Here is a 27,573-nt window from a genome sequence, read left to right on the forward strand (position 1 = left end):
ACTCTAGCCCAAGCAGCAGAGCGAGACCCTGTCTCAAAAAAAAAAAGAAATACTTTCATCATAGAGATTCCTTAGCTTGCTGAGCAGTTCCTCTTGCTGGGTGAACAATAACTTTGCAATTGATTTCTTTAAAAAAGAAAAAACTGCAGGTTAGATAATCCTCCCAAGTTTTTTACAAAAGTGGAAAAGAGGCACATCAGTTGCATGCTAATCAATATGATTGTACTAACATCAAAGTGTGAGATTAGTGATTAGTGAGTATGGCCTTTGGTGTCATAGATTTAGGTTTGAATTCCCCTCACCAGGGTGAGGCTAGGCAACTCAATTTCTCTGAGCCTCTCCTCAGGGATTATAATAATACCTATCTCAAGACTGTTGTGAGGATTAAATGAGATGATTCATATAAAATACATAACTTGTCCAGATAAGTGCTAAATAGACTGATGGTCTCTTTCAGCCAGCTAGTGGCCCTAGGGCAAGCGAGCAATCCCAATGCTTCCTTGCACAATGCTGTCACTGACCAAAAGTAAAAATTCCAAAGGGGACACAACTTGATTAGCCATTTGAACCATGCACAGTGATGTTCTGGTGACCTGCCTTGTGATTGTTGGATCTGCTCATTGGCTCCAGCTTGTCCAGAGTTTTTATAAACCCCTTCTGTAGATTTCTCTGATAATCTACAGAGGCTCTCAAGGCCCAGACTTGGATTAGAGGTAGGGTGCAGCTTTCTGGAGAAGAGCTGGAAGAGGAAAAACAGTAAATGATCACTCTAATCTCCCAGTTTTACCCTCTAGAGTCTCTCTAGATTGAGGGCAAAAGGCTGACAGTGCTAACCTAAACCCTAAAGGAGGATGCAGCGGCAAGATTTTATAGCCCAGGAGCGTTTGCAGGAGGACGTCGGAGGAGACTGACACCCCTCCCTACAAGCCCCTTTGTCTTTGACACCTCCTGGCTAAGGAAAACTCTAACCACTAGAGACTTTCAGTTAAGGCCAACTCTCTCAAACACTAAAAAAAGACCTGAAAATCAGCTCAGTCCCCACTAGAAGCACCGCCCCGCTTACGTACGTGCGCGCGTGCGTGAGCGCGCGTGCGCATAGGCTTGCCGGGATGCCACCGCCTACCCCTAATCCTGTCTTCCAGTTTCCCGGCGTGCTTCAGGCCCGCCAAATGGGAGGGGGAGACGCAAGATGGCGGCAGCCGCGAACTCGGGCTCCAGTCTCCCGCTGTTCGACTGCCCGACTTGGTGAGTGGCGGGGCGGCCAGGGCTGGAGTGGCCTGGCCTGAGCTATCCTGGGTTGGAAGGGCGGCTCATTTTTTGTGGTAAGCCAAACGGCTCAGAGACCCTGGAATGGTTGAGGAAAAACTGTTCGCTGCACCGGGCCGGGCTACGTGTGGAGGAACCGGGAGCCTGGAGCCCGGGCCCAGGAACTGAAGAAACCTGGGGTAGAGGGCTCAAAGGCGCTCACTTAGGCAGCCCCTTGGGTGGTTAGCCGGTGGCCGGGGCGCTTCGGGGCCTTGGCCTCAAACTTACCCCCAACTCCCGACTTGAGTGTCGGGTGCTCTTGTGGAGCATGGTACCTGGCCCCCTGCTGTAAGTCCCGAGCGGACTCGAGCCAGCTTCCCAGCCCCAACCCAACCTCAGAGCCCCGCATCCCTCTGTCGTTGCTGCGGTATCTGTCTGTCTCCCACAGACTGGGAGCTCCCTGAGGACAGGGATGGCGCTGAGTTACCCTCGTGTTCTCAGTGACCAGCGCGAAGCCCAGCACAGGTGGGCATTAGGAATTGTTGAAATGAACCCTTTTCGTCCCTTCAGAAGTTCTTGGGAATAATGGAGTAATTTAATTTGGTATTTGAGTAGGGTACAAGATGAATAAATATGAATTGCCTTGCAAGGAGACACGTCTGAGTTAAAAGCTATTTCTGCTGTAGCTAATCACAATGTATTGTTTATATTATTCATCTGTTTCCCGTTAGTTATATTGAGATCCTCAAGGGCAAAGACTGATGCATTTTTGTATTCTCAGCTCCTAGGCCTAAGTCAGGCACACAGTAGGAATTCAGAAAGCATATTTTGGATATAACATTCCTTTCCCTGTTTCCCGGACAAAATGGGCTTTTGTCCAGTCCACTGTCCTTTCAGCAACTGCCATAGAGGGGTTGCGGCAGGATTGTGAGATGACTATGTTACATCTTCAATTAGATAGACAAGGATACATTTTTTATGTGCCAATGTAAGGGCTGTGACACGGTTGTTCTTTCTTCGAACTTCAAATCAGCAAATGCAGGAAGCAAGTGAATGTGTAGCTATCTTCTGGATCCCTTTGCAATTTTGGAATATCCAGTTGCCTCAGTCTACAAATTATATGTCCATTTTGGTCCCTTGCTGTATTAATTTCAAAATTTGGATCAGGACAGCAAACATATTTAGGAGAGACTGTTTGAGATCACCTACCATTTCATTAGGTTCTGGTATGTACCACGCACTGTGTTAGGTGCTTTGACACATGTGTATCCATCTTGAATGGTATGGCTGTAGGAGTATAGAGAAAAGTTCCGTTGACCATGCTGTTGTAGACTTGTTCAAGAGTAGCATATATCTTGTATTCATTTGGTACCTGGTTTCATGTGACACGATATTGAATTGCCCTAATTCTCTAATTATGCACCTCTGATTTGGTCTCAGAGCTCAGGGCAGTAACCTCTTATAATTCTGTGATGGGACTAATCTTGACCATCCCAAACAACAGCTGATTTATACTACCTTCATATGGTATTAGGGTAGTGGCAAATCTCAGATTCAAACTCCAGATAACCATACTACCCTAGCTATAGTACTTGTACTCTCTGTGCAGCTTTCGCCTAGGTGAATATGCAGTGTTAAAATACAAGTTTCTTTGGTGCTGCTCTAAATATGGATCCACTAAAATCTGTTTTAGAGCAATTGAATCACTGGGGACATGTCAAACGTAGAATGGAGCTGTAATAACAGTGAAGTAGATGACATTTCTGCTTGAACATGAACTAATTATAGGCTGGTAGGAGAGCTGCAATGTTGAATGGGACAGTGATTGTAAATAGTATTTATGAACTCATCCTGAAAATGCTTTTTTCACACTTATTTTTCAGGGCAGGTAAGCCCCCTCCTGGTTTACATCTGGATGTAGTCAAAGGAGACAAACTAATTGAGGTATGAAAATACAAGTCTTCCCCCTTTTTCCCCACCACACTAAGGATTTTTGCCAGTGACTCATTTTCCACCCCCTCTCCTGTGCTTTGTTTTCCAGCAATGCTACTTTCTTTCATCCTGAATTATTTTTCTATTAAAAGCACATGGTAATATAACACACTCAAAGCTCATGTCTACCACAGACACTCAGTTTTTTGTGACTTCTCTCACCTTCCAAGTGGTGGAAGGTGGATGGGCTCTAATCATACCAGAGGCCTTATTAACTTGGTGAATTCTCTGAGCACATGGAGTTGTGTAGAAGATATACAATATATAATAACTGAAGAAGAAGAAAATGAATGATATATATTGAGTTTAACTTTTAAGTTGTTTGTATGAAATTCAGGACCAACCCCTTCAAAGAAATATGGTAAACTAAGACGCTTGCTCAAAAAAGAGAGTGGAATGGTGGTAAAATTCATTCATTCATTCAAAACATTTATTGTTTACTATGTGCCATTTACTGTGCTCAGCATAGGGAATACAACAATGAGCAAAACAAACATGATTTCTGTCCTCAAGTCATCCAGTGGGAAAGACAGAATCACAAAAAATTACATAAATTTAATTGAAATAAGTACTATAAAGGAAACGTTTAGCAGAATTCCAGCTTTTTATACAAGTCTCTAGAGTGAACATCACATAGAACTTAAAGACAATATGAGTTTTTACTAGCTATTAGGTTAAGTTTTTCTTAATCCTTACAGTATTATTTATTTACCAAGAAATGGAGATTAAGCCCACTATGACCATGTAGCTGTGAGTCTCCGTGTCTCAGACCTGTTTTATGTTTGCTTGCTTAGCTAGAATTTAGGTTCAAAGCCCCATTACTGAATGCAGTTGTTTTTCTTCGGTCTATATGCTACAAACTTTGCAACTCCATGATTGCTAACTTGAATAGCTATCTGAGATCTTCTGAAATATATTGTTGTCACTTTTAGGATGTTGTAGAGATAACCAGGTATTTTGCAAAGTATTATGGCATCCATGGGTTTAATGAATTCTCCTGTTATTAATTCATCATGGCCTCACCTCGTCATGTGAGGTTCAGAAAGAACCCTTTTGTCATGGGTTCTTCTATCTTAAAGATTCAAAACATTGAGATTATTCAAGAAAATAATTTAGCTAAAATATCTGTAAAACCTTTTTTACTATTATTATTCCACAGATACAAAATATTGCTAAATAGCATGGAGCTCGAAGGCATATAGGCATCTATATTTCATTACTAGAATTTAGTTTTTAGTTTGCAACAAGAAGAAACCGACAACCCCTCTGATTACTGGTTTCCATTAGCTGATTATGTTTTCTGTCTTTCAGTGCTCTTAGGTGTGTTGATTTGCCACACAGTTGTTAAATTACAATCCTTAGACATCACTATTGTTCTTGAGAGGAGTAGACCTGAAATGTGCTTATTTTTTAGGATTTAAACTTGATCAGCACTTGATACTAACCGAGCTATCTATATCCTTGCCTTGTGTCAAAGGCTTGTGATATGTTGTGATAGCTGGGTTTAAGAGGTGCAATATTAAAACAAAAGCCATGAGTCTTGTAAGCCCAGTGTGTAAAGATACACTCTGAGTTATAACTCAGAGGCACAATTGGATAGTGGTGCTGACCATAGCTAATCAAGAAGTTATGGCTTTAGTGACTATGGAAAGACCAGTACATTATTTAATTCACTTGGACAGAAGAAGCACATTGTGCAACAATTAACACATTTCCTTGATTCTAAGACATATTATTTTCTGTTAAAATTGTATGCATTTTAGCATTTCGGTAATTGGGATGCCTTTAATAGTGAGTGTGTGCATTTAATTTGGGGGTTCTTTCTCTTTTTTTCCTCTCGAACAAATCCCTAAATCTCTGGTATGTCTTTGGCAACCTAGAGTCATAGAAATTTAGTCATTATCATATTAAAATCCAAGAGCTGATGGTCTTTTATGTTCCTTGAAACTACTATGTGAGCATTGTGGTTAGCAAATTTAAGTTTGTGAGAATGTAATCTGTGTGCATATAAATATGAATGAGAAATGCAGTGAGATTCAGCCTGAATAGATATTACTTAGAAAAAGATGTTGAAATTTTAGGGCTGTCTTTTTGAAGCAATGTCTTATTTTTAACCCAAATCTGAAAACTTGGGTCAAAGCAGACCTGGAGGTGACTATCTGATTGAGCTGTCAGGCTGTTGTTCAATCTTGGTGCTCTGTTAGTAGTGTAGGTCTGGAACAAGCTCTGTCAGCAGCAGATGAGCACTGCTGGACAGAGTTTCCCAGAGGTGACCCACATAATCTAAGCTAGCTTGAACTAATTGAACCTTAAGGCAAGCTTGAAAGAAACTGGGTAAGTGCTTGTTTAAAGAAAAATTAAAATTGTGACCCACAGTACTTATTCACTCCTTGAAATATTCCTTGCCATATGGTGTATTTTTTGATGTAAGTAGAATGAAGAAAATATATAATGTAGTGATTAAAAGACCTTAGACTCTGAAGCTAGACAAATCTGAATTTCTAACCCAGCCCACAAATATTTAGCTGTGTGAACACGAGTATGTTAATTAATATCTTTATGCCTCAATTTTGTCATCTATAAAAGTAGGAAGAGGCCGGGCATGGTGGCTCATGCCTATAATCCTAGCACTCTGGGAGGCCGAGGCGGGCGGATCGTTTGAGCTCAGGAGTTCGAGACCAGCCTGAGCAAGAGTGAGACCTGTCTCTACTAAAAAAATAGAAAGCAATTAGCTGGACAACTAAAAATATGTAGAAAAAATTAGCCCGGCCTGGTGGCACCTGCCTGTAGTCCCAGCTACTTGGAAGGCTGAGGCAGGAGGATCACTTGAGCCCAGGAGTTTGAGGTTGCTGTGAGCTAGGCTGACGCCACAGCACTCTAGCCTGGGCAACAGAGTAAGACTCTGTCTCAAAAAAAAAAAAAAGTAGGAAGAATAGTACCTACCCATCTCATAGGGTGGTTGTGAGGATGAAATTACATAACATGAAATGAAACTCATAGCACAGTGTGTAGTACAGGAGTGCTCAGCAGTTGTTACGTTATTAATGCTTGAGGTATATCTTTTGGTTTTTAAGGGCAATGCAAAAGCATAGGGGAGATTATGCCCACTGTGAATTCAAGGACTGAGCCAGGAATGAAATACAAGCCTCTTGATTCCTAGCCTGGTGCTAACTTGAGTATACTTCTCTACTCAGCTTTGTGCTGTCTTTTCTCAGGGATTTTAGGAGTATAGTGTAAAATGTGAACAAGAGCTTAATGAGACCTTGTGTTTAAAGGAAAAACACAACATATCCTAATGAGAGTTATTCTTCAGGTGGTCATGCTAGATTACTAGACCACTAGCATTGAAAGAAGCATTAGCAATAATTCACCTAGAGTCCCTCATTTATGACAGCCGGGTTTACAACTAATATGTGGCAAAATCTTTACTGATCCAGGATTAAAAGAAACATAAGGGGAGTGTAGTGAGTTTTTCATAAAGCTAAATTCAGCTCAAAGAATGATCCTTCATCCTTGCCCTTCCTACTCATTTACCGATAAAATGGCTTTTCTTTTATAAAATGATGATACTAAATCCATGACACTTTGTTTTTTAATGTCCTTATTTGGCAAAATAAAAAAGTTAACACTCCTATGTCAGCCCCTTCTCCCCTCACAATTTTTAAATAACAGTTTGCTGATCTGTAAAATCCCCTTTTCTGCTATTGTATTGGGGCATTATGTAGTTTTATTTTTTCCAGTGCCACAGTAGCAGCCTGAGAACAGTTTGGAGCTCTTCTCTTAGAAGGGTTCCGGACCTATGGCACATTGTTTAGAATATTAGCACTGCAGGTCAGTCACACCTGCGCTTCAGTCCCAGATCTGCCACTTCACCAGCTGGGCCACCTTGGATGACTGACTCTCTGAATCTATTCTCTTATCTTTAACAATAGAGGTGATATTTGCTTCACAGAGTTGTTTTGAAGATTAAATGAGTTAATGTTTAAAATGCCTAGCAGTAATAGTTAATTCCCACATCTCCCTTCCCCAAATCTGGAAAATCTTTGCCATGTGAGGTAGTTCATATTTGGACACAGTAAATACTCACTTAGAATTAACTCTGCATATTTTTTTGCTGTCAAAGTGAAATGGGACAATAAAGTGGGATTTAACGGCACATACAGTGATGTCTAATATAATTCCAGTTCCTAAAGAGAGTTCCAAAAATACTTCGGGGCTATAGCAGCACGATTAGAATATAGATAGGTGTTTTTACCTCATTCCTTTCCCAACCAAGTGATAATCTTCATTTGAATGTATATTTTCTGAAAAACAATCTTATTACCTTATAGACATAGCTTTTATGCTTCTTGTTTCCTGATTGACTTAAAATTAAGATCCATCGGTCCAGGTGCAGTGGCTCACACCTGTAATCCTAACACTCTGGGAAGCCAAGGCTGGAGGAGATCTCTTGAGGTCAGGAGTTCAAGACCAGCCTGAGCAGGAGCAAGACTGTCACTACAAAATATAGAAAAAATTAGCCAGGTGTGATGGCTGGTGCCTGTAGTCCTAGCTACTATAGGCTGAGGCTGAGGCTGAGGAAGGAGGATCCTTGAGCTCAGGAGTTTGAGGTTGCAGTGGGCTATGCTGATGCCACAGCACTGTACTTGGGGCGATGGAGTGAGACTCTGTCTCAAAAAAAAAAAAAAAAAAGTTAGAAAATTATTCTAAGTTCTTTATGTTGAAGAATAACAGGAAATATTTTTTTTTTCCACTTGGTAAGGAATTTTATCTACTCAAGATCCTCTACTTATTTTATTGGAAGAGTTTTTGGTAAACCCTGTTGAAACAAGATTTAAGTAATATTTAATTTAATATTTATTTAGAAACTGATTATTGATGAGAAGAAGTATTACTTATTTGGGAGAAACCCTGATTTGTGTGACTTTACCATTGACCACCAGTCTTGCTCTCGGGTCCACGCTGCACTGGTCTACCACAAGCATCTGAAGAGAGTTTTCCTGATAGATCTCAATAGTAGTAAGTAACTCCCTACCAATTCACGTGTTCCCTTTGGGCAGCGTGAAAATGCCCTTAGGGTTCTTTAGTTCGGAAACCCTGTTTTATTAGTCGAGGAAAAAGTTTATGTTTGGTTTTAAAATCAGCCCTTCTCTGTTCCTGTGATTCTCATATTTTCTTGAGATAATTGATGACTGACTATGGAGAGAAGAGGGCTTTGGGGGCACTGTCCTGGAGGAGGCAATGGCATATACAGATGGTCCCTGACTTACAGTGGTTCAACTTAATGATTTTTCAGCTTTAGGATGGTACAAAAGTGATATGCATTCAGTAGAAACTGTACTTCGAATTTTGAATTTTGATCTTTTCCTGGGCTAGCAATCTGCAATACGATGGATACTCTCTTGCCATGCTGAGCAGTGGCAGCGGGCCACAGCTTCCAGTCAGCCACAGGGTCACAGGGGTAAACAACTGTACAGCGTACTATGTTGCCAGTTTTTTTTGGATATTGTATTTTGTGTTTTCCAATCCCATCGTGTGTACAAAGCGCCCATCTGTGTCTCCTGCTTCTGGTGAGAAGAGGAGGAAGGCAATTACTCTTGAGATAAAACTCAGGATACTTGCCTAGCATGAAGGCGGCAAGCCAGTAATGGCATCGCACGTGAGTTAGGACTTGCGCAGTCCACGATCTTGACCATCTTATCCTTTAAATGTATTTTCGACTGTGATGTTTTCAATTTACAATGAGTTTACTGGGACATAAACCCATTGTAAGTCCAGGAGCATCTGTATAGAGAACAGAAAAGGCACCCAGGAACTGGGGATTATGGGTATTCAGATGTTTATAGGACCATGATAAATTGTGATCCAATTTAAGCAGAAGCCATGATTAGCTCCATAAATGTAGTAGAGCAGCAGTGCAGGACATTTTAAAAGTACTTGTTTTGAGCAAAATTTAATTATTTATAATAGTTCCTTATCCCAGCTACATTTTGCTTTGACTATGAATAATAATAATTTTAATTCTACGAGCACACTCCAACTAATAAGATTTTAAACTTTGCCTAAGATGATCCACAGAATTGCAATTGAGACTTGACTGCACGGGGCCTTGAAGTTTGTTCATTTTGCCCATGTGTAAATAGAGTGTAAAATGTAAAGGGTCCTGCTTCCTGGGTTTGTCATATTTGACTCCCCCTTTCCCCCACTACCACACACACAGACACACCACCCTAATCTGCTTATGTGAGGGACTTGGAGAGCCCGATCTCACAAGTACTTATCTTTTCTCTCCATTTAATAACATACAGAATGCTGATGTGGAAAACGTTCAGAACCCTTAGCAGGATTTTGGCTTGCCTTGGCTTTGATATTGCACCTGTTTCAGCCAAGCACCTTTCTTGTCCTGGGGAAGACCCAAGCATAACTGCCATCAGGACAGTCAACGTTCCTTTGACTTGGGGCTGGTTCCTTTGACTTGGGGCTGGAGAGGGCAGTGATTCCCATCTTCTGCCTTGGGAGTCATGCCTTCTGCTGGGTTGGAGCCATTCCTGCTGGATGCAGAATGGAGCCAAGCCTGTCTGGCAGCAGACAACAGGCAGTGGTCTTTGTTACTGGGGGAGCAACAGGTCTGAAGACGTGTAAGAAATCCACTGAAGAGATTCAAGGCTCAGTGAAGGAATTTTCCTTCTCACTGTAACACACGATGGCTGCAGTAGACCCAGTGCCAATTTCATTTTAAAAAGCTTATGTTTTCTGACCATGATCCTGACTGTGGCATTTTTTTTTTTATAAGTTAAAAACAAACAAAACAAAACTGATGTGCTAGGAGGTGCTCACCTGATAAGAAAGTTGAAGATCATACCCTCTCTTCTAAAACTTAGATTGTTTTTGATTTCTCCCCTTATATTTCTGATTTGATTATTCCCAGCACACGGCACTTTCTTGGGTCACATTCGCTTGGAACCTCACAAGCCTCAGCAAATCCCCATCGATTCCACGGTCTCTTTTGGTGCATCCACAAGGGCGTACACTCTGCGTGAGAAGCCTCAGACATTGCCATCAGCTGTGAAAGGAGATGAGAAGATGGGTGGAGAGGATGATGAACTCAAGGGCTTACTGGGGCTTCCAGAGGAAGAAACTGAGCTTGATGTAATTCCATGTCTATGTCATTGTTTTGTCTTTGGGAACCTTGGTCTTTGCGGTGTGTAGCTGTTCTGTGTAGCTTGAAATGCCAATGACTTAGCAGCAGGAGGGTCTCTCGAGTCCAGTAATGGGCTTGTGGCAATGCGGTGTGGCCAGCTGTGACATACCTTGGAGAGCCTCATTGTGTGGATTTGTTTATATATGACCAGGGCTAACAAGGAAACTGGGTTTACCTGTTACTAGACAACCCCCCCAACACACACACACCCCAGTTTTCTTATGTACCTTCACTGGCTGTTAGAAGCCACCAAGACTGGGAGTTACATTTTTCTGTCCTTCTGACTACTTACAGCAATGTTATCCGGTGTGGTAGCCACTAACCACATTTCAAGTATTTTGTAGTCACATGTGGCTAGTGGCTACCATATTGGATAGTGCAGATAGAGAATATTTCCATCATCACAGAAGGTTCTATCAGATAGCACTGGCTTGGAGAGACTCGCGCTTTCATTCATTTATGTAGCTTATTTTGGTACTGTCTGAACACCCAGGAATCTTCTGAATAAAACTAGACTGCTTTTGTTCTTATGGGCATGGCTGCCCTGAAGGCCATGAATTTTAAAGTGCTAAAAGTTTTCTTTTTCTAGAACCCAACCCCAGTAGTTTGTGTTGTAGCTGTAGTCCTTCACATGTCTGTCACTGCACTGGTGTGACTGGTCTGTTCAGATAGGCCAAATGTAAGCATGTCCCTAGCTATCCACATACATTTACTATTCCTGTACACTAAGGCAGTTTCCCAACCCTAAGGAAGAAAAGCACAATAGAAATCTTAAAATTGAGAAGTCATTTTGTTCAGAAGAAATGGCTTCATAGCTAGGGACCTTGTGCAGTCACTCTTGCCCATTTCCCTCCAGGCCACTTCTGTGCTTCCCTGTCTTAGTTCAGTATGTTAGGTCCTCTCTGGATCTTCATTTTTAGGACATTTGGAATATTTCAAACTGGTAGTTTGTACCAGATTGGAATAAGTCCTGTGGATTGGGAAGAGGCAAGCAACAGTGCTATGACCAAGTTAATCATTGAGATGAGCTGGGCATGGTGGTTCACACCTGTAGTCCCCGCTACTTGGGAGGCTGAGGTGGGAGGATTACTTGAGCCCAGGAGTTCGAGACCAGCCTGGGCAACACACTGAAACCTTGTCCCTTTAAAAAAAAAAAAAAAATCATGAGATGGTTATGAATGAATAGAATTGGGGCCAAACACAGGATGGGGAATGACAAAATATTATCATTGTAAATTAAGTGCACTGGCAGTGTCCTTAAGAATTTCAAAGGAGAGAACTACTGGAAAGAAGCAGTCAGTTGTCCGTTTTCATCTCTGTTTTGTTATCATATACTTAAAAAGCAATACTTGAAGTTCTTCCTAGTCATATTTCCTTTTAATTCTCAGCATGATGACATGATATCCTTTCTTAAAAACAAAAAAACCTCAACTCAGGTGTATTTGCACAGATGACCTGTTCTCAGCTCAAGGCACTGTACCTCCTTTTGAATATCACTGCCCCCTACTAGTCAATGAGAATGTTCCATGTTCTTTCAAATGAAACTTGTTCATATTGGCAGCTTTGGGATGATATGAATCTTCTCCAAATGCAAAAAAGAATCTCATCTGCCTTGGGAGGTCAAAGTTTATCCCTAACGCTTTGCTGTCCTTTATTTAGTATTCCCTATCATATCTCCTTTGTACTGACTCCTGTCTTTCCTGTGTGAACCCTGGTCTATAGAACCTGACAGAGTTCAACACTGCCCACAACAAGCGGATTTCTACCCTCACCATTGAGGAGGGAAATCTGGACATTCAGAGACCAAAGAGGAAGAGGAAGAACTCACGGGTGACGTTCAGTGAGGATGATGAGATCATCAACCCAGGTGAGGTGTCTTCCTAGTTTCTTCTGATGAAAAGGCTGTGGTCTTAGAGAGTAGCATACACAACCGACAGGTCAGTTGTGATGTTTTTCAACAAGGTTTAGGATAAGAGGTGCTATATCAAGGGGAGATGTTTTTGTACAATTCATTGGTGGAGTATTCCGAACACTCAAGCCAGTTACAGTGTGAAAGAAATGGCCAAAGGAAGGGCCCTGTATTATACAGTGTAGAGAGCGAGGCTGTTGCTCTCAAATTCTCTGCTGATTCACTATGTCTGTGTCATGGTGGAAGTTTAAGTAATGTATAGGCATTTATTGTCTTTACCTCAAAACAGAAGATTATTGTCTTTATGGGATTTTCGGTAGCATTGGTAACTCCAAGGTTAGGGAACCTTCTGCTGTCACCATTAATCCCATTCGAGTCTTTCTGTAAGGAAATAACTTACAGATACTTTATGTGGAAATTTCAGCAAGATGTTTATAGGGAAGGCCACTAAGGTTAACAAGTTGTTCCATCATTCAACATTCATTTATTGGACTCAAGTTATCTCTCACGTATACCACAGAGCTGGGAGGTACGTATAGTTTATACGATGATGGGATTCTTTTTTTAAAACCTTGTTTGAAAACAAATCTCAGTGGATGGAAGCAAGGAACGCAGCCTAACAAGTTGCTTTTATTTCCCAAACTGAAATGCCATGAGGATGACTTTCAAGTCCTACATTTAGGTTTAAAATATCAATTATTTAAATGGAGAAGATCTGCTCCAGTGACAGCTCATGGAAAAAAAAATCTAGGGATTTTAGTTAATTGAAAATGTAGTCTGAGTCATCAAGGGGATGTAGAAACTAATCAAGTGCAGTTTAAGATTGCATTAGTAGAAGCATGGTGGGGATAGTAGCTCTACGGGTCTGTGTTCTGACCAGAACTCACCCAAATGAGTTGTCCTCACGGGGGAGGAGCTCACAGCTCTGGAGTACAGTCCCCTGGATGCTGGGGATTTAAGGGGAGCAAGCATGAGGGAGAGAAGATTGAGGGCCATGCCTGCACTCCTGCCTTCAATTGCAAGGAGGGAGGGAAAGAGGGACGGAGGAAGGAATGAAGAAGGGAAGGAGGGAGGGGAGGAGGGGCAAGGGAGAGAGGGAGGAGGGCAAAACCAGAGCCAGTGGCCACCAAGTATTTGGCTAAACATTTAAAACACAAACAAATAAAAAACCCCAGCAAATCCCTGGCTTACCTTCAGAAGAAGAATTAAAAGGATTCCTGCTGTGAAAGAGATCAGAGCATTCTTTCTAGTGACCACAAGCTTGCTTTCCAATGGTATGTGAAGTGAATGGATTATAGTAAGGAGTGCTAGAGGGAAGTGTTCAGGCAGGGGCTGGATGACCAATCTGAGAAGCTTATTTCTGGGCCCCAGAACCTATTGAATAAGAATTTCCAGGGGCTGGACCAAAAACTTTGTATTTTTAAACATGCTTCTGTTTGTACGGCAGCCAGCAATCTGCCTAGACAATCTCTTAAGTCTCCTTTGCAAGTCAGGGTCTGATCTGCTCTATTTTTCTCCTTGCGAATTAGAGTTTTCTTAAAGCAATGTATTCAGGCAGTATGGTATAGTGGTTAAGAGCACAGGTTCTGAAATCAGAGGGCCTGGGTCTGAAATCCACTTTCCCACTTAGCTGTATGGCGTTGGTCAAGTGACTTAGCAGACCACTGACCTCACAGGCTTGGTGGGAAGGTTAAATGAGTTAATAAATGTACATATACTTAAGGTCAGTGCTTGAAAGTCAGTGCTTGACACTCAGTAAGCCCTCAATACATGTTAGCCATTATCACCATCATCATCTGCCTTTCACCCATGCAGCCTTTCCTACATTAGAAGTAGAATTAGCAAGGAATTTATTGATAAGTCGTCCAAGAGCACAGATATCCTGCAATGGGTATATCCTTTCTCTCCAGAACTAAGATGCGTAGAGAGATTGAAGAGAGGTTGAGAGCCCTGAGAACCATTTAGCCATCTCAAGACAGGGGCCCCCAGAGCAGCTCAGGCCTGCGTGCACATGTAGGGCACATCGCCTGTTAGCCACTCCTCTTGGGCTCCAGTTGCTCTTGGGCTTCATTTAGCTCTCCTTGCTGAGAAGATGGTTGGAACAGGCTCCTATGGCAATGAAAGAAGATCAGGGTGTCTTTTTAGAGACCTTGTCTCCTTCCTAATGAGCCTGGATATTTTTCTTCTCTCTTCTTTCATTTAGAAGCTGTTTTTTCATTCTTTGAGCAAAGACTGGTTGTGAACGTAATACCAGGGTATCTTTTTAAGTATCCTAATATGTGAAAAGCCAAACTTAAACCAGGGGCTAATTATTAAATAGGGATTCTTTGTTTTCCAGGAGGATTCATAAGAGTGTTTCTTTCAATAGCAAGCAACCTCAATGCATTTAAAATAAGATTACAACTATATTAAGTTAAAGGGGCTTAGAGTGGTTTTCTCTAGTAGTGATGATAAGTCTGTGCCTGCCTCAGAGTGAATGTTTCCACTCATTCAACCTTCAGTGGGAAAACTCCCGCATCCTAGGTGATCATCCGGCCTAAACATCCCCTCTGTGCTCCAGGAGCACCACTGTGCACTTCTCTTGAAGCACTTCTGTGTGTCGCAGCCTATCTGGCTCTGTTAACTGTGAACTCCTCAAAGGTGGGACGGTATCTTGCTCTTTATTTCCATGCCTGACGTCCAATTAAGTGAGGCCTGAGAGAATGACTGAAAAGCAGGTCCTTCACTTAGGCTCAGTGCTGTCTCCGTGCGGAGTGAGTGAAGCTGGAAGCTTTGTAGGGTTAGTGGTGTGTGTGCAAGCTATGAAAAGAGAGCCACTTTCCCACCCTGTCCAGGGGGCTTCTGATCCTTTAGTAAAAGACTTGATTGTATACAGTTCAGGTTATTCAGGTCAAAAGACCAGGTTAAATTTGAAGTCCTGGGTCTGAGTCCTAAATCTGTTTTTTGCTAATGAGCAGGCATTAGCAAGGTGTGTGGTACGTGCCCTGTTGACATGGCATTGTTTTATCACTGATAAAACATAATATCTACTCTTTTCTCTCACCTTAAAAGAAGAAAGTGTATGGAACAGGAAAGAACTTCGGGGAGGCAGCACAGCACAGTGGTGCAGAGCACAGATCTGTCTCTGGCTGCCTGGACTCAAGTCCTGGCTCCTGCCCCTCCAGCAGGGTGACTGGGCCAGTCACTTTACTCCTGCAAGCCTCACTTTGTTTTCTAGTCTATTCACTGTTTATTGCAGTAGTGTTTGCCTCACAGGATTGTCGTGAGGATTTAGCACAGTGCCCAGCACACAGTAAACACTTACACTGTTTTAATGTGAGTTGTTGTGATTGTTTTATTTGCAGTGAGCCCTATACCCTTATTCCTCCCAGTAGAGTACCAAACCAACCCTGCCCTCATCTCTTTTTGCAGAGGACGTGGATCCCTCAGTTGGTCGCTTCAGGAACATGGTGCAAACTGCAGTGGTCCCAGTCAAGGTAGGAAGCACATTATAACAGCATTTGAAATGCTGTACAGTCTGGGTTTAAATGTAGCTTTTCCATGTAGGTGAGTGTTAAGTAAGTGCTTAATTTTAAAACACATTCTAGTTTGGGCATGGTGGCTAATGCCTATAATTCTAGCTCTCTGGGAGGCTGAGGTGGAAGGATTGCTTGAGCTCAGGAGTTCAAGATCAGCAAGAGTGATACACCATCTCTACTAAAAATGGAAAAATTAGCTGGGTGTCAGTACATGCCTGTAGTCCCAGCTGCTTGGGAGGCTGAAGCAGGATAGCTTGAGCCTAGGAGTTTGAGGTTGCAGTGAGCTATGATGATACCACTGTACTCTACCTGGGGTGACGGAGTGAGACTCTGTCTCAAAAAAAAACACACATTCTATGCTCCTCCCCCATTTTTCATTCTGTGGAAATAATTTTACCCCACCTATGTTTAGGGAGTCCTAAGGTACCACAGAAAGGCTCAAGGTAACTAGGCAGCTTGATGTTTCATGTAAATTATGTGCAATCTGTGTCTGTAAATTTACCTTCCAGAAGAGTGCAGAGAGAGGCCCACCTTTCTGTGGCCTTCGCCTCCTGACTCAAAGTAAACTACTGGGCGAGGGACATGCATCATTGCCATGCCCTTTATTTTGGGAATGGGAATGGCACAGGTAGGCAGGTCAGCCCAGATCTGAATAGGTTAAAGATCAGATATGTTGAAGAACCGAGAGGTGAAAGTTACAGAGATGCTCTGATTGTTCAACATGTGGAGGAACTACCTCATAGCTAGAATTGTCCAACAGAGAACAAACCGCCCCTTAAAGTAGGGAGATCCCTGTTAATAGAGGTATTTAAAAAGTGATTGGATCCTGTGGACAGCTGCGGTGGGCGTACAAAAAAAAAAAAAAGGAAAAGAAGTGATTGGAAGATGCTGGTCAGAGATGCTATAGAGTTTTAATTTTTAAAAAAATCTTCAGAATATATTAAACTAAACTGGTAAGATATGTCAGAGTGCCTGCTTAGTCTGTTTAATCTAAAAGAACTATAGGTGTGGGGAGATCTTTCATGAGCTTTAGTCCAGTGTGGAAAAGTAGAAAATGAAGTTTTTCCTTGGAACTCCATTATATTCATGCCAAATTTCCCCTTGAGCTCTTTTCTCTCTTTCTCTCTCTCACTCTCGCTTTCTTTTTTCTTTTTCTTTTTTTTTTTCCTTTTCTTTTGTTTCTCCTTTGGAGTGTTCTGTTGTCATTAAAGTACAAAATCAGCAGATATTTTTACCTTTATGTCAATTTTATTGTGGTATAATTTACATATAATAGGCCAGGCGTGGTGGCTCACGCCTGTAATCCTAGCACTCTGGGAGGCTGTGGTGGGATAATCGCTTGAGGTCAGGAGTTTGAGACCAGCCTGAGCAAAGGCGAGACCCCTCTCCACTAAAAATAGAAAAAATTAGCCAGTCAACTAAAAATAGAAACAAAAATTAGCCAGGTGCGGTGGCTCGCAGCTGTAGTCCCAGTTCCTTGGGAGGCTGAGGCAGGAGGATTGCTTGAGCCCAGGAGTTTGAGGTTGCTGTGAGCTAGGCTGACGCCACGGCACTCACTCTAGCCTGGGCAACAAAGCCAGACTCTGTCTCAATCAAGCAATCAATCAATAAATAATTTACGTACAATAAAAGACACACATTTAAGCATATAGTTTGAGTTTTGACAAATGTCTACATCTGTGTAACCACCAGCATAATCAAGATATAGAAGATTTCCATCACCTCAAAACGTTTCCTCTTGTCCCTTTGCAGCCAAGCCCCTCCCACTCCCAGGCAACCAATAAACTACTTCCTTCACTATATATTTGTTTTGCTGTCGGATTAATGTTTAAAAATTGGGCACTGAACATGGAGACACTGACTCCCCTCACCCCAAAAAAGAAAAATATAAATACCTCTTACCATCTTTTATCACTTCCATTTTCTAAAAGAGCATTTTTAACGTCAGAGTAAGAGTGGAGCTGAATGACCTTAGGATAAAGAAGAGTCATTTAAATTGGATAAGTTTTACTCAACAACACTATTCTCATTTTTTTCGGTTTGGCATAGGATGGTGAAAGCTTTGTTGTAGTGCAGTGTTTGGGAACCACCATGTGAAATGACTGGTAAGGTCCCTTTAAATGCTAGGATTTCAGGACCGTCAAATAGGTTATTTGAAAAACAAAACAGCCTAGAATTTAAGAGCTTTTCCAAAGGCCATTTTTCTAAGGCTGGACTAGAAAACGCTAACTAACTAACCGCTTTTGGGCCTCACCTCTTCTCTCTCTGTTCTCTCCCCTCTCTTCACTGCAAACCACAGAAGAAGCGAGTGGAAGGCCCTGGCTCCCTGGGCCTAGAAGAATCAGGGAACAGGCGTATTCAGAACTTTGCCTTCAGCGGAGGACTCTACGGGGGCCTGCCCCCCACACACAGTGAGGCCGGCTCCCAGCCGCATGGCATCCATGGGACAGCACTCATTGGTGGTTTGCCCATGCCATACCCGAACCTCGCCCCTGATGTGGACTTGACTCCCGTTGTGCCGTCAGCAGTGAACATGAACCCTGCACCGAACCCTGCAGTCTATAACCCTGAAGCTGTAAATGAACCCAAGAAGAAGAAATATGCAAAAGAGGCTTGGCCGGGCAAGAAGCCCACACCTTCCTTACTGATTTGATATTTTTGGTTGTGGAGAAGGGTGGGATTGGGTGGGAATGGGGTTAGAAGGGTGAGGGGGGAGCTAATGAACTAGGGAGAAAAACTTTCCATGTGTTCAGTATTGTCTTTCAGACTGTCTCCTGGGGTCCTAACCATGTAACATTAAAACTGGGGTGGGGTTGAAATATCCCGTAAAAACCTGTCTTCAGAACACTTTCAGTATAGAGAAAGGTTTCATATATCCTCTTACATAGACTGACTGCCCAGGCTCTTTCCCCAGCTTTCCACTACCTCCTTCTTTCTTTCTCCCTCTTTGTAGGATATTTTTATGGAAAGTCTGATATCCCAGGCCCTCAGGTTGACGCCAGAGCTGTGGAGGTTACAGTAGCATCACCAGCCTGGGGGCTCCAGTAGCCTAATTTATATCTACTATCCTTGCAAGTCCCAGATAGCAAAAGGGTTGCCGTGGATCCCAGGTTGATCCAAAGAAGGCTTAGAATTCTGTAGTTAAGCCAAGGTTTAAACTCAAAAATGTTTTCTTGGGTCAGTGGTTTTGAGGTCCAGTAGTTAGGCTTTTCTCTTTTGTCCTTTCTGTTGGAATGAGAACATTTTGATTTTCCCTTGTGAGTGACCAGTGCCATAGACACAGGTTTACACTTTTTAACTTACAGTATTGTTTGAACTTTGTTTTCTTGTCAAACCTGAGCACTCCACTTGCTGAAGTTTCTTATTTAATTCCAGAGTACTATCCTCTACTCTCTGTGGCATTACTTTCCTTTTTAAGTGTGTTTTGAAGGCAATTTTTAAAGGATATAACAAGTTAGGGCAATTCAAATTAAAAAGGAAAAGATTTTACTTTGCAAGTAGCTGATGTCTCTAAGAATTTCTAGATGTTGGCTTGGAGGCTCTTCCCCCCTGGATCGAGAGCTCCCGTTACCCGGAGCTCCAGGACTAAACCTGGCTAACAAACAGGAGACGAAGGTAGGAAACATTGGTATGAGCTTTGTACAGAGATTTGTACATTTGTGTAATAGGCCTTTTCACGCTTTATGTGTAGCTTTTTACCTGTAACCTTTATTACATTGTAAATTAAACGTAACTTTTGTCATTCGGGTGTAGTCCGTGCAGTCTGTGAGTCTGTCTAGTCACTGATTCTCACTGCCATCAGGGAGTATTTGTTAAAGGCATGTCATTCGGGCTTGGGAAGTGATAACTCTGTCCCCATTTTATTACCACAAGAAAAGGTGCTTCTGATGAATATGGAAATTCTAATTAGAGATTCAGTCCCCAGACTGAAGCCCGGCAAAGCAAAGTGGGTTAGGAGGTGCCTGTTGCCCTTCATCAGGAGACAGAACAGATCTCATAAGAGGGGAGACTGGGCTCTATGGTATTTTGTGGGGTTTTCTACAGGTTGGTGTGTTTTTGTTTTTGTTTTTTTCTTAAGAGACAGGTCTCGCTCTGTTGCCCAGGCTGGAGTGCAATGGTGTCATCATAGCTCACTGCAGCCTTGAACTGGGCTCAAGTGATCCTCCTGCCACAAGCCTCTTGAGTAGCTGGGGCTACAGGCGTGCACCACCACGCCTGGTTAGGGCGTTTGTTTAAGCCTACTCACCTACTCTGTAGTTAGAGCTTGTGCGTTTGAGCACAGGAGCAAAAGGAACCTAAAGTTGCATGAGTTTAGGAGGGATTTCAGCAAGAGTTTGGATTGAAGGGATGTGTCTGCATATTTGAATCTTGTTTGCAGCAAGTGCACTGTTTGCAGTAAGGCACATGTGGCTTTGTGATGAAGATGCCAGCTACGTTCCAAATCCCTTGGGTGCAGAGTGTGGACTCACAGCAGGAGCAGCCTTCTAAAGAACAATGACCCATAAAATCACAGCTGTTCAAAAGTTGACTTCACAGGCTCTGTAAAAAATGAGTATCGGCTCGGTGCGGAGGCTCACACTTCCTAGCACTTTGGGAGACCAGAAGTTCGAGACCAGCCTGAGCAACACAGTGAGACCTCGTCTCTACAAAAAATAGAAAAAGGCGTGGTGAGGTGCATCTACCATTTGACCATTTACAGTATGTCATTTAATTCTCAGAGTCCTAAGAGGAATTCTGTTTTCATCCCCATTTTATAGATGAGAAAACTTAGGCTCAGAGACAAAGTAAACCTCCCTATGAGCCCACTGTTCTGAAGTCAGGATTGAAATTCTAGTTTGAATCCAGAGCCTGAGCACATGTTTACATGGCCTCTGTGACGAGTGCAGGTGAGGGATGTGCTTGGCCCGTGGGCGGCGCACCATTTCGCTCATCAGGCTATAGCTGTATTTTCTCTCCTAGGTGCTTGTTTTGTAGTTAAAGAAAGTCCAAACTGGACAACTTATTGGGAGTATATTAAAGGGTTTAGGCCGGGCACGGTGGCTCACACCTGTAATCCTAGCACTCTGGGAGGCTGAGGCGGGAGGAGTGCTCAAGGTCAGGAGTTTGAGACCAGCTTGAGCAAGAGCGAGACCCCATCTCTACTAAAAATAGAAAGAAATGGCCTGGACAGCTAAAAATATATATAGAAAAAAAAATTAGGCGTGCATGGTGGTGCATGCCTATAGTCCCAGCTACTTGGGAGGCTGAGGCAGAAGGATTACTTGAGCCCAGGAGTTTGAGGTTGCTGTGAGCTAGGCTGACACCACGGCACTCTAGCCTGGGCAACAGAGTGAGACTGTCTCAAAAAAAAAAAAGGTTTAGATGTAGTTTAGATGATGTAAGTCACTAGGAAGTGAGAGGGATTGTGCCATGCATTTTTGGTTTCAGAATTTGAGTTGCAGAGTGAAACCTACATCGGCATCTCAGAGCTCAGCAGAACACCCAGACCTGCGAGGAGACTGCTCTCACTTCAAGGGCCCAGTCGACTTAAGCAGAAGCAGGACTGGCTGACTTTGGTAGTTAAATGATGTAAGGAGGCAGGTACGTGTGGAAACCTGGCTTAGCTGGCACCATATTTCTGATTTATTCCAATCATGCTTTAGTGCCCCTCAGATGAGCACCCCATGAAGGGGCTCAGTTGCCCCTAATCAGCTCCGGGCCACGACCATAGACGGATAAGCCCGTCCTGTTTCACCACCAGGGTGGGCAAATGGTCCACTGCTCTTGTGAGCACAGTGTTGCTGGGGGACACAGCCCTCACTGCCCCCCAGGAGAAGTGACTGTTGGTTTCCCCAGAGTCCTGTGCACAGTCATGGGCCACCTGCTAAGGAGGGAAGGTGTGATCCCTGTTCTCCCCAGCGTAGGGCAGGTGGTGACCACTGCGGAGGACATCCATTGACAGAGACCAGCCGTTCCCCAGCAGACCCTGGGCCTGGATCAGGTGTTTGATGAGTGCTTGCCTAAAATATGTTCACTGTTACATGCCCACCATAGAACTTTGGAGTCAAAAGAGACCCAGGAGATCCTGTTCAGACCCCTCATTTTACTGGTGAGCAAACGAGCAGTGAGGACTCGCTTCCTTCTGCCTTGGGCTGAACATGTGTGAGTCCGACGTACAGCAGTGCGCTCCCCCTGCCTGCGAGAGGCTCCCCCTGCCTGCGAGAGGCTCCCCTCTCGTGGGAAACAGCCATGTGCACTTAGCACCTGTCCAGGTTGCTGGGAGCTTAAATGGCAGTTTCCATAGGGTGGGGACACAAGCCCTGACCAAGACCCAGACACGTGAGCTGAGCATTGAAGAGTAAGTAGGAATTTGCTACCTGAGGAGTGTGGAACAGGGCTTTCTAGGCCGAGGGACCACCCTGAGAGAGGCAGAATTCAAAAATAAGATGATAAAAGATATGTTCATGTAGATATTTTGGAAAATCCAGAAGAAGATACATCACATGCACATCCTCCTCACCCAGAGTGGGGAGAGACTTCCTTGGGAAGATCTCAGGCAGCAGCAGTGACTGGTCGGTTTCAGATGTTAGAAAAAACCTCCAGTGGCAGATGGATAAGATGGTCCCTGACCTCTAGTGAGACTCCTCCAAGCAGGGGAGACAAGCAGGTGTTCTAGTGCTCTCTGTCACAGTTTAGGAAATTTAGAGATAAGCCCAAGTGTTTACAATTCAGAAGGGAAAGTTCCCCTGTGGGAGGGGAGGGGGGCTAAGAGGAGAGGGCAGTGGACAGCTTCAGAGAGGGCGAAATTTGATGTCTCCAAGTGGTGGAGCGGAGGCCACTCCAAGTGGGGTGACTGCAGGAGCAAAGATGGGGCGGAGTGGATCAAAGTGCTTGGCATGTGACTGGTGGCAGGAGCCCCTTGAATGCCTACGGAGAGTGGATGTTCTCTGTGGCCAGGAGTAAAATCGATACCTGTTCTGCGGAGGGAATTGAATTCTGAGGCTTTAGCCTCTAAACAGGGGTGGGGGGTGCAGTTCCAGAGTCTGCCAGCAGGCGGGGTCCCACTCCCACCCTTGGAGCCACTGTGGTGACCAGCATGGGTGGACCCCGTGATGTGAGCCCAGAGGTGGGACCAGAGGGAAAGAAAAGAATTTGGCACTTTATGTGTGTTGTTACCCTTAATTCTCCCAACAGCCCTGAGAGGAGGTTGGTAGTGTCCCCATTTTACAGATGGGTAACTTGAGGCTCAGAGTAGGAGAATCAAGGTCACACAGCCAGTGAGCAGCAAAGCCGCATTACAACCTGGCCCTGATGTTTTGGACTCTGGACAGCACAGGCGAGCCCCCGACTCAGGCTGCTACCCCCACCTCTTCCCTGGTCTGTGACAGACTCAGGATATTGGTCCCTTTCTGATTTTTCTCTCTCCATTTCCTGCCCCTCTGTCTCTATCTCCTGCCCCATTTGAGGCACGTGGGGCTCCGAGTGCTGAGGCTGCACACCTGCGCCAGGTTGGCCCAGGCAGCTCTCCGCAGACACCTGCACCCAGGGCCGCCGAGGCTGCTGACAGGTCGTGCGGGTGAGGATGGAAGGAGGTATCAGAAGAGAATCTTTGAGTTCATTTGGAACGGGTTGTTAAGAAAAAAGGAAAAGAAAAAAGAGAAAAAAAAAAAAAAAGAGGAGAACCTCGGGGCGCCTGCCCTCCCCGGGCCCCTGCAGTTGCACTCTCCCTCTCCTGATCGCTCCCAGCCGTTTGGACTTGCCCTTATTGTTCTCACCTTAAAGGAAAACAAAGCAAAACCTCTTGATTCCATTCTGCACCAGCCACCTCCACCCCCACCCCACAGTCTGCTCCATTTGCTATTATTGAACCCACTCCGGTCAGGCTTTAGCCTAACACACCGTCAATGCCCAGCCAGTCAGGCTCACCTCTGCTCAGAACACTTCAGAGGCCTCTCGTGTCCCTCTGAGTGACAGCCAGCCTCCACCCCCACAAGGCACACCCCTGCCCCTGTGGCTGGAGCCCCCTTCCCCCAGGACAGCCAGGCTCCCTCACTCTGCCTCCACGGGACAAGGGGAAAAGCACCTGCTCGTCAAGAGCTGGCCCGGCCCCTGCTGGGCTTTGGCCGTTCTCTGGCTGAACATGAACAGTTGCACAGGACGTCAACAGCAGACAAGGCCACTCTGTGACCATGATGGGTCAGGACACAAACAGGACCACTCCATGATCATGTCTGAACACAGACAAAAAATAGATACTGTCCAAGCCACAAAAAGGACCAACCATCCCTGCAGTGGGTTTCCTTGTGTCCCTAAAACATGTCTGGCACCTCAGAATGCAGCCCTATTTGGAACAAGGATCTTTGCAGATGTAATTAAGGACATTGAGATGGGATCGTCCTGCACTCGGGTGGGCCCTAGATCCAGTGACGATCCAATAGAGTCAGAGAAGGAGGCAGCGGACAGAGGGGAAGCCATGTGAAGAGGGAGGTGGCGATTGGAGCCATGCGTCTACAAGCCAGGGAATGCCGCTGACTGCCAGCACCACCAGGAACTGAGAGAGAGGCAGGGAAGAGGTTCTCCCTGGGAGCTTCCAGAAGGAACCAACCCTGCCAACACCTTGATTTCAGACTTCTGGCCTCTAGAACTATGAGAGGATAAATTTCTGTTGTATCATGTCACCAAGTTTGTCGTCACTTGTTACAGCAGACACAGGAAACTAAACACAACCCCCCATCCTAGCTGACAAGAGAGACTCTTGCATCTTGCTAATGACAGCTTTAGCCTCGCTCTAGTCTTCCCTCCTTCTAGATAAAATTTCTTGATGAAGATACGTAGTCATGGCATTACCCCTGCTCTGGACAGCGTCAATTCAGGGCGAAGCCCTGCTTTCTCAAGCCTCCCAAACTCTACCCCAAATCCTATGAGTCCTTCCTCACACCCTCTTCCCGCTGTTTCCCACGGCGTGTGTATCCCTCCCTACAAGTCACAAACCCAACATGTTCAACCGCCCCTGTGTCCCTGGTGGTCGTGGCTGGAGAACATTGGCACAGTCTTGGCCCAAAGGCCACCATCTCAATGAGGCCAACCCTCCAACTCCACCTAAAATTGTAGCCTCCCACCCCTCATCCCAACCAACCCCCCTCCACCCCCGCCATCATTTTTACCTGTTTGTTACTATTGTTCAGTGTCTGTCTTCCCCACCTCCCTTCTCTTTCAGCTCTACGTCTCGGCTGGACCCCAGTGGCTGGAATCACTCCCGTGAACAGAGATCTCTTGTCTCTCCTAATAGCTCACTGCTCCAGGCTTCTTTAGAGAGCAGAGGGGAGGCCCCCTGCACAGACGGCTGCAGTAGCCAGTCGAACCCAGTCCCACCTGGAGTAGGAGATGGCGGCCTGGCCCTGAGACTCAGGCCCTCGTTATTCTGGGATCGCTTGGGATTGGGGCTGAGGCCCAGCAAGGGCTGCCATGCTTCCTTCTCGCCACAGTGGCCCCAACCAGCCCCACCCCCAGCCTCTGACCAGAGCTGGAGGTGCCTTGCCCAGACTGGGGTGATGAGCCCCTTAACCCAGACCCACGGGCTTCACCCCTCGCTCTCCATTCTGCCTCCTCGCTGGCTCTCCTAGTTGCTGCCAGGCCGGGCCACCATCCTCTCTCCTCTGAGCAGCCTCCCCAGCCTCCTAACTGCCCTCCTGCCCACCGCGCCATCTTCCACCCCCACCCCCGAGTCTTGCTAAAATGCAATTCACCCTACATCACTCCTCATTCAAACCAAGCAGGGGCTCATCCCCCAAAACCTTTGGGACAGAGGCCAAACCCCTTACTGAGGCCTCTCAGGGCCTACATGCCAGTCGGGGGGGGGTTGGGGGGGGAAGGCGGGGAACCCCTCAATTGCTTTCAGTTCCTCACTGCGTCCCCTCTCCGCTCTCTTCCTCCCTCCCTCCCTCTCACCCACTCATGGCTTGACTTCCTCTGGGGAGCCTTTCCTGGTTCCCAGGCTGCAGAAGGAAGACCTGCTTGAGCAGTCCTCACACACCAGGTCCTCCCGTGTGGGTGCCGGGAGGGCAGAGACTGTGTCTGTCCTGTTCGCCACTGTTCCCCGGCAACCCTGCCATGTGCCTGCGCAGGCCAGAAGCACGAGCAGCGTAGGACTAAAATGCGTTGAGAAGCTTCTTCTCCTTCTGTCCTCCCCATCCTTAGATCCTGCCCCATTCGCCGGGCAGGTCTCTTCTGCTATGATTTGAATGTGCCCCCCAAATGTCATGTGTTGGAAACTTAATCCCCAAATTCATATGTTGATGGCATTTGGAGTGGGGCCTTTGGGAGGCAATTAGGGTTAGATGAGGTCATGGGGTGGGGCCCCCATGATGGAACTGGTGATTTTATAAGAAGAGGAAGGGAGACCCAAGCTGGCAGGCTCCTACCCTCCTGCCATGTGATGCCCACTGCGATGTTCTTTTTTTTTTTTTTTTTTTTTTTTTTTGAGACAGAGTCTCGCTCTTTTGCCTTGGCTAGAGTGCCATGGCGTCAGCCTAGCTCACAGCAACCTCAGACTCCTGGGCTCAAGCAATCCTCCTGCCTCAGCCTCTCGAGTAGCTGGGACTACAGGCATGTGCCACCATGCCTGGCTAATTTTTATCTATATATATATTTTAGCTGTCCAAATCATTTCTTTCTATTTTTAGTAGATATGGGGTCTCGCTCTTGCTCAGGCTGGTCTCGAACTCCTGACCTCGAGCAGTCCTCCTGTCTCGGCCTCCCAGAGTGCTAGGATTATAGGTGTGAGCCACCACTCTCTGCCACTGCCATGTTCTGATGCAGCAAGAAGGCCATCGCCAGATGTGGCCCCTCAACCTTGGACCTGCCAGCCTCTAGAACTGCAAGAAATAAATTTCTTTTCTTTACGAATTACTCAGTTTGTGGTATTCTGTTATAGCAACAGAAAATTGACTAAGACACCCTCCCTCCCAGCTAGAAGGGGCAGCCTGAATCCAGAAGCTGTATCCCTTCGCCTGTGCCACCCCCATGGTCTCGGCCTTAAACCCAATGACACCGTGTTGCTGCGAGACACCACCAAACCGAAGAGTTTCAACAAGACTCCCCAGGCTTAGGGGAAGTAGGGGCGGCAAGGACGCAGGGCGAGCTCCTATGGGGAGGGCTGTGTGTCATGTGGAAGGGAAATTGCCCAAGGGTCTTCCTGCAGCGGGGGGCGGGGGTGCACTCTGACCAAATCCTGCTCCAGTCTCTTCCTGGCGGGGACTCTGGGCACACAGCTCTACCTCTCTCGGTGGCAGCTCTCATGTCTGTAAGAAGGAAAGAACGAGACAACCCACATCTCAGGGCTGCTGCAAGCCAGCGAGCCGGTGAGCTACGGCTCCCCTTCCCGGGGCCCAGGCTTTCCGTTGCCTCGGCGGGTGTGAAGATTCAAGTTTGTGTGATGCCCAGGCCAGGGATGGAGGGGACAGACCCCGTGGAGGGGGCACAAGGACAGACGTGCCTTAGCCTGTGGGCAGGGCCGTGGGGCCACGGAAGATGGGGAAATTCTAACAGGCAGATGGGGGAGGCTTTGGCCTTGTACTTCAATCCTTTTTCTTTGCAACTAGGGAAACTGAGGCTGAGAGGTGGCAGCAGCTACTGCTATTGCCCGACTGTTGCCCGGAGCCAGGTTTGATCCCGGGACTTTCATGAACTAATCACATGGAACGTAAGTCTCACAGCACCTCTGGGAGCTT

The 27,573-nt window shown here is 45.3% G+C and overlaps 1 protein-coding gene and 1 non-coding gene across 3 annotated transcripts; both read left to right on the forward strand.

Annotated features, from left to right (window-relative positions):
- The first annotated feature begins 1,135 nt into the window (after positions 1-1,135).
- Positions 1,136-19,765, forward strand: PPP1R8 (protein phosphatase 1 regulatory subunit 8). Of its 2 annotated transcripts, none has more exons than XM_069477535.1 (7): positions 1,136-1,593; positions 3,129-3,189; positions 8,103-8,256; positions 10,166-10,386; positions 12,161-12,305; positions 15,759-15,823; positions 18,165-19,765. In XM_069477535.1, exons 1-7 carry the CDS (start codon positions 1,574-1,576, stop codon positions 18,516-18,518), a joined length of 1,020 nt encoding a protein of 339 aa, XP_069333636.1. In that variant the 5' UTR covers positions 1,136-1,573; the 3' UTR covers positions 18,519-19,765. The 2 variants fall into 2 exon arrangements, with proteins under 2 accessions (XP_069333636.1, XP_069333635.1); XM_069477534.1 differs by having other exon boundaries at positions 1,136-1,245.
- LOC138391189 (small Cajal body-specific RNA 1) lies at positions 4,666-4,831 on the forward strand. Its single transcript, XR_011234802.1, has one exon. It is a non-coding gene; the product is annotated as a small Cajal body-specific RNA 1 (non-coding RNA).
- Positions 19,766-27,573: the final 7,808 nt, after the last annotated feature.

Source organism: Eulemur rufifrons, chromosome 8 (assembly GCF_041146395.1).
Source record: "Eulemur rufifrons isolate Redbay chromosome 8, OSU_ERuf_1, whole genome shotgun sequence".
In the NCBI taxonomy this organism is placed as follows: domain Eukaryota; kingdom Metazoa; phylum Chordata; class Mammalia; order Primates; family Lemuridae; genus Eulemur; species Eulemur rufifrons.

What these genes read in the sequence shown, in the direction of transcription:
- PPP1R8 (XM_069477534.1), top strand. Translation starts at nt 1,190, where the DNA reads ATGGCGGCAGCCGCGAACTCGGGCTCCAGTCTCCCGCTGTTCGACTGC. An exon ending in AAGGAGACAAACTAATTGAG is followed by an intron (nt 3,190 to 8,102) that starts GTATGAAAATAC and finishes ATATTTATTTAG; the next exon opens with AAACTGATTATTGATGAGAA. An exon ending in CCTGATAGATCTCAATAGTA is followed by an intron (nt 8,257 to 10,165) that starts GTAAGTAACTCC and finishes GATTATTCCCAG; the next exon opens with CACACGGCACTTTCTTGGGT.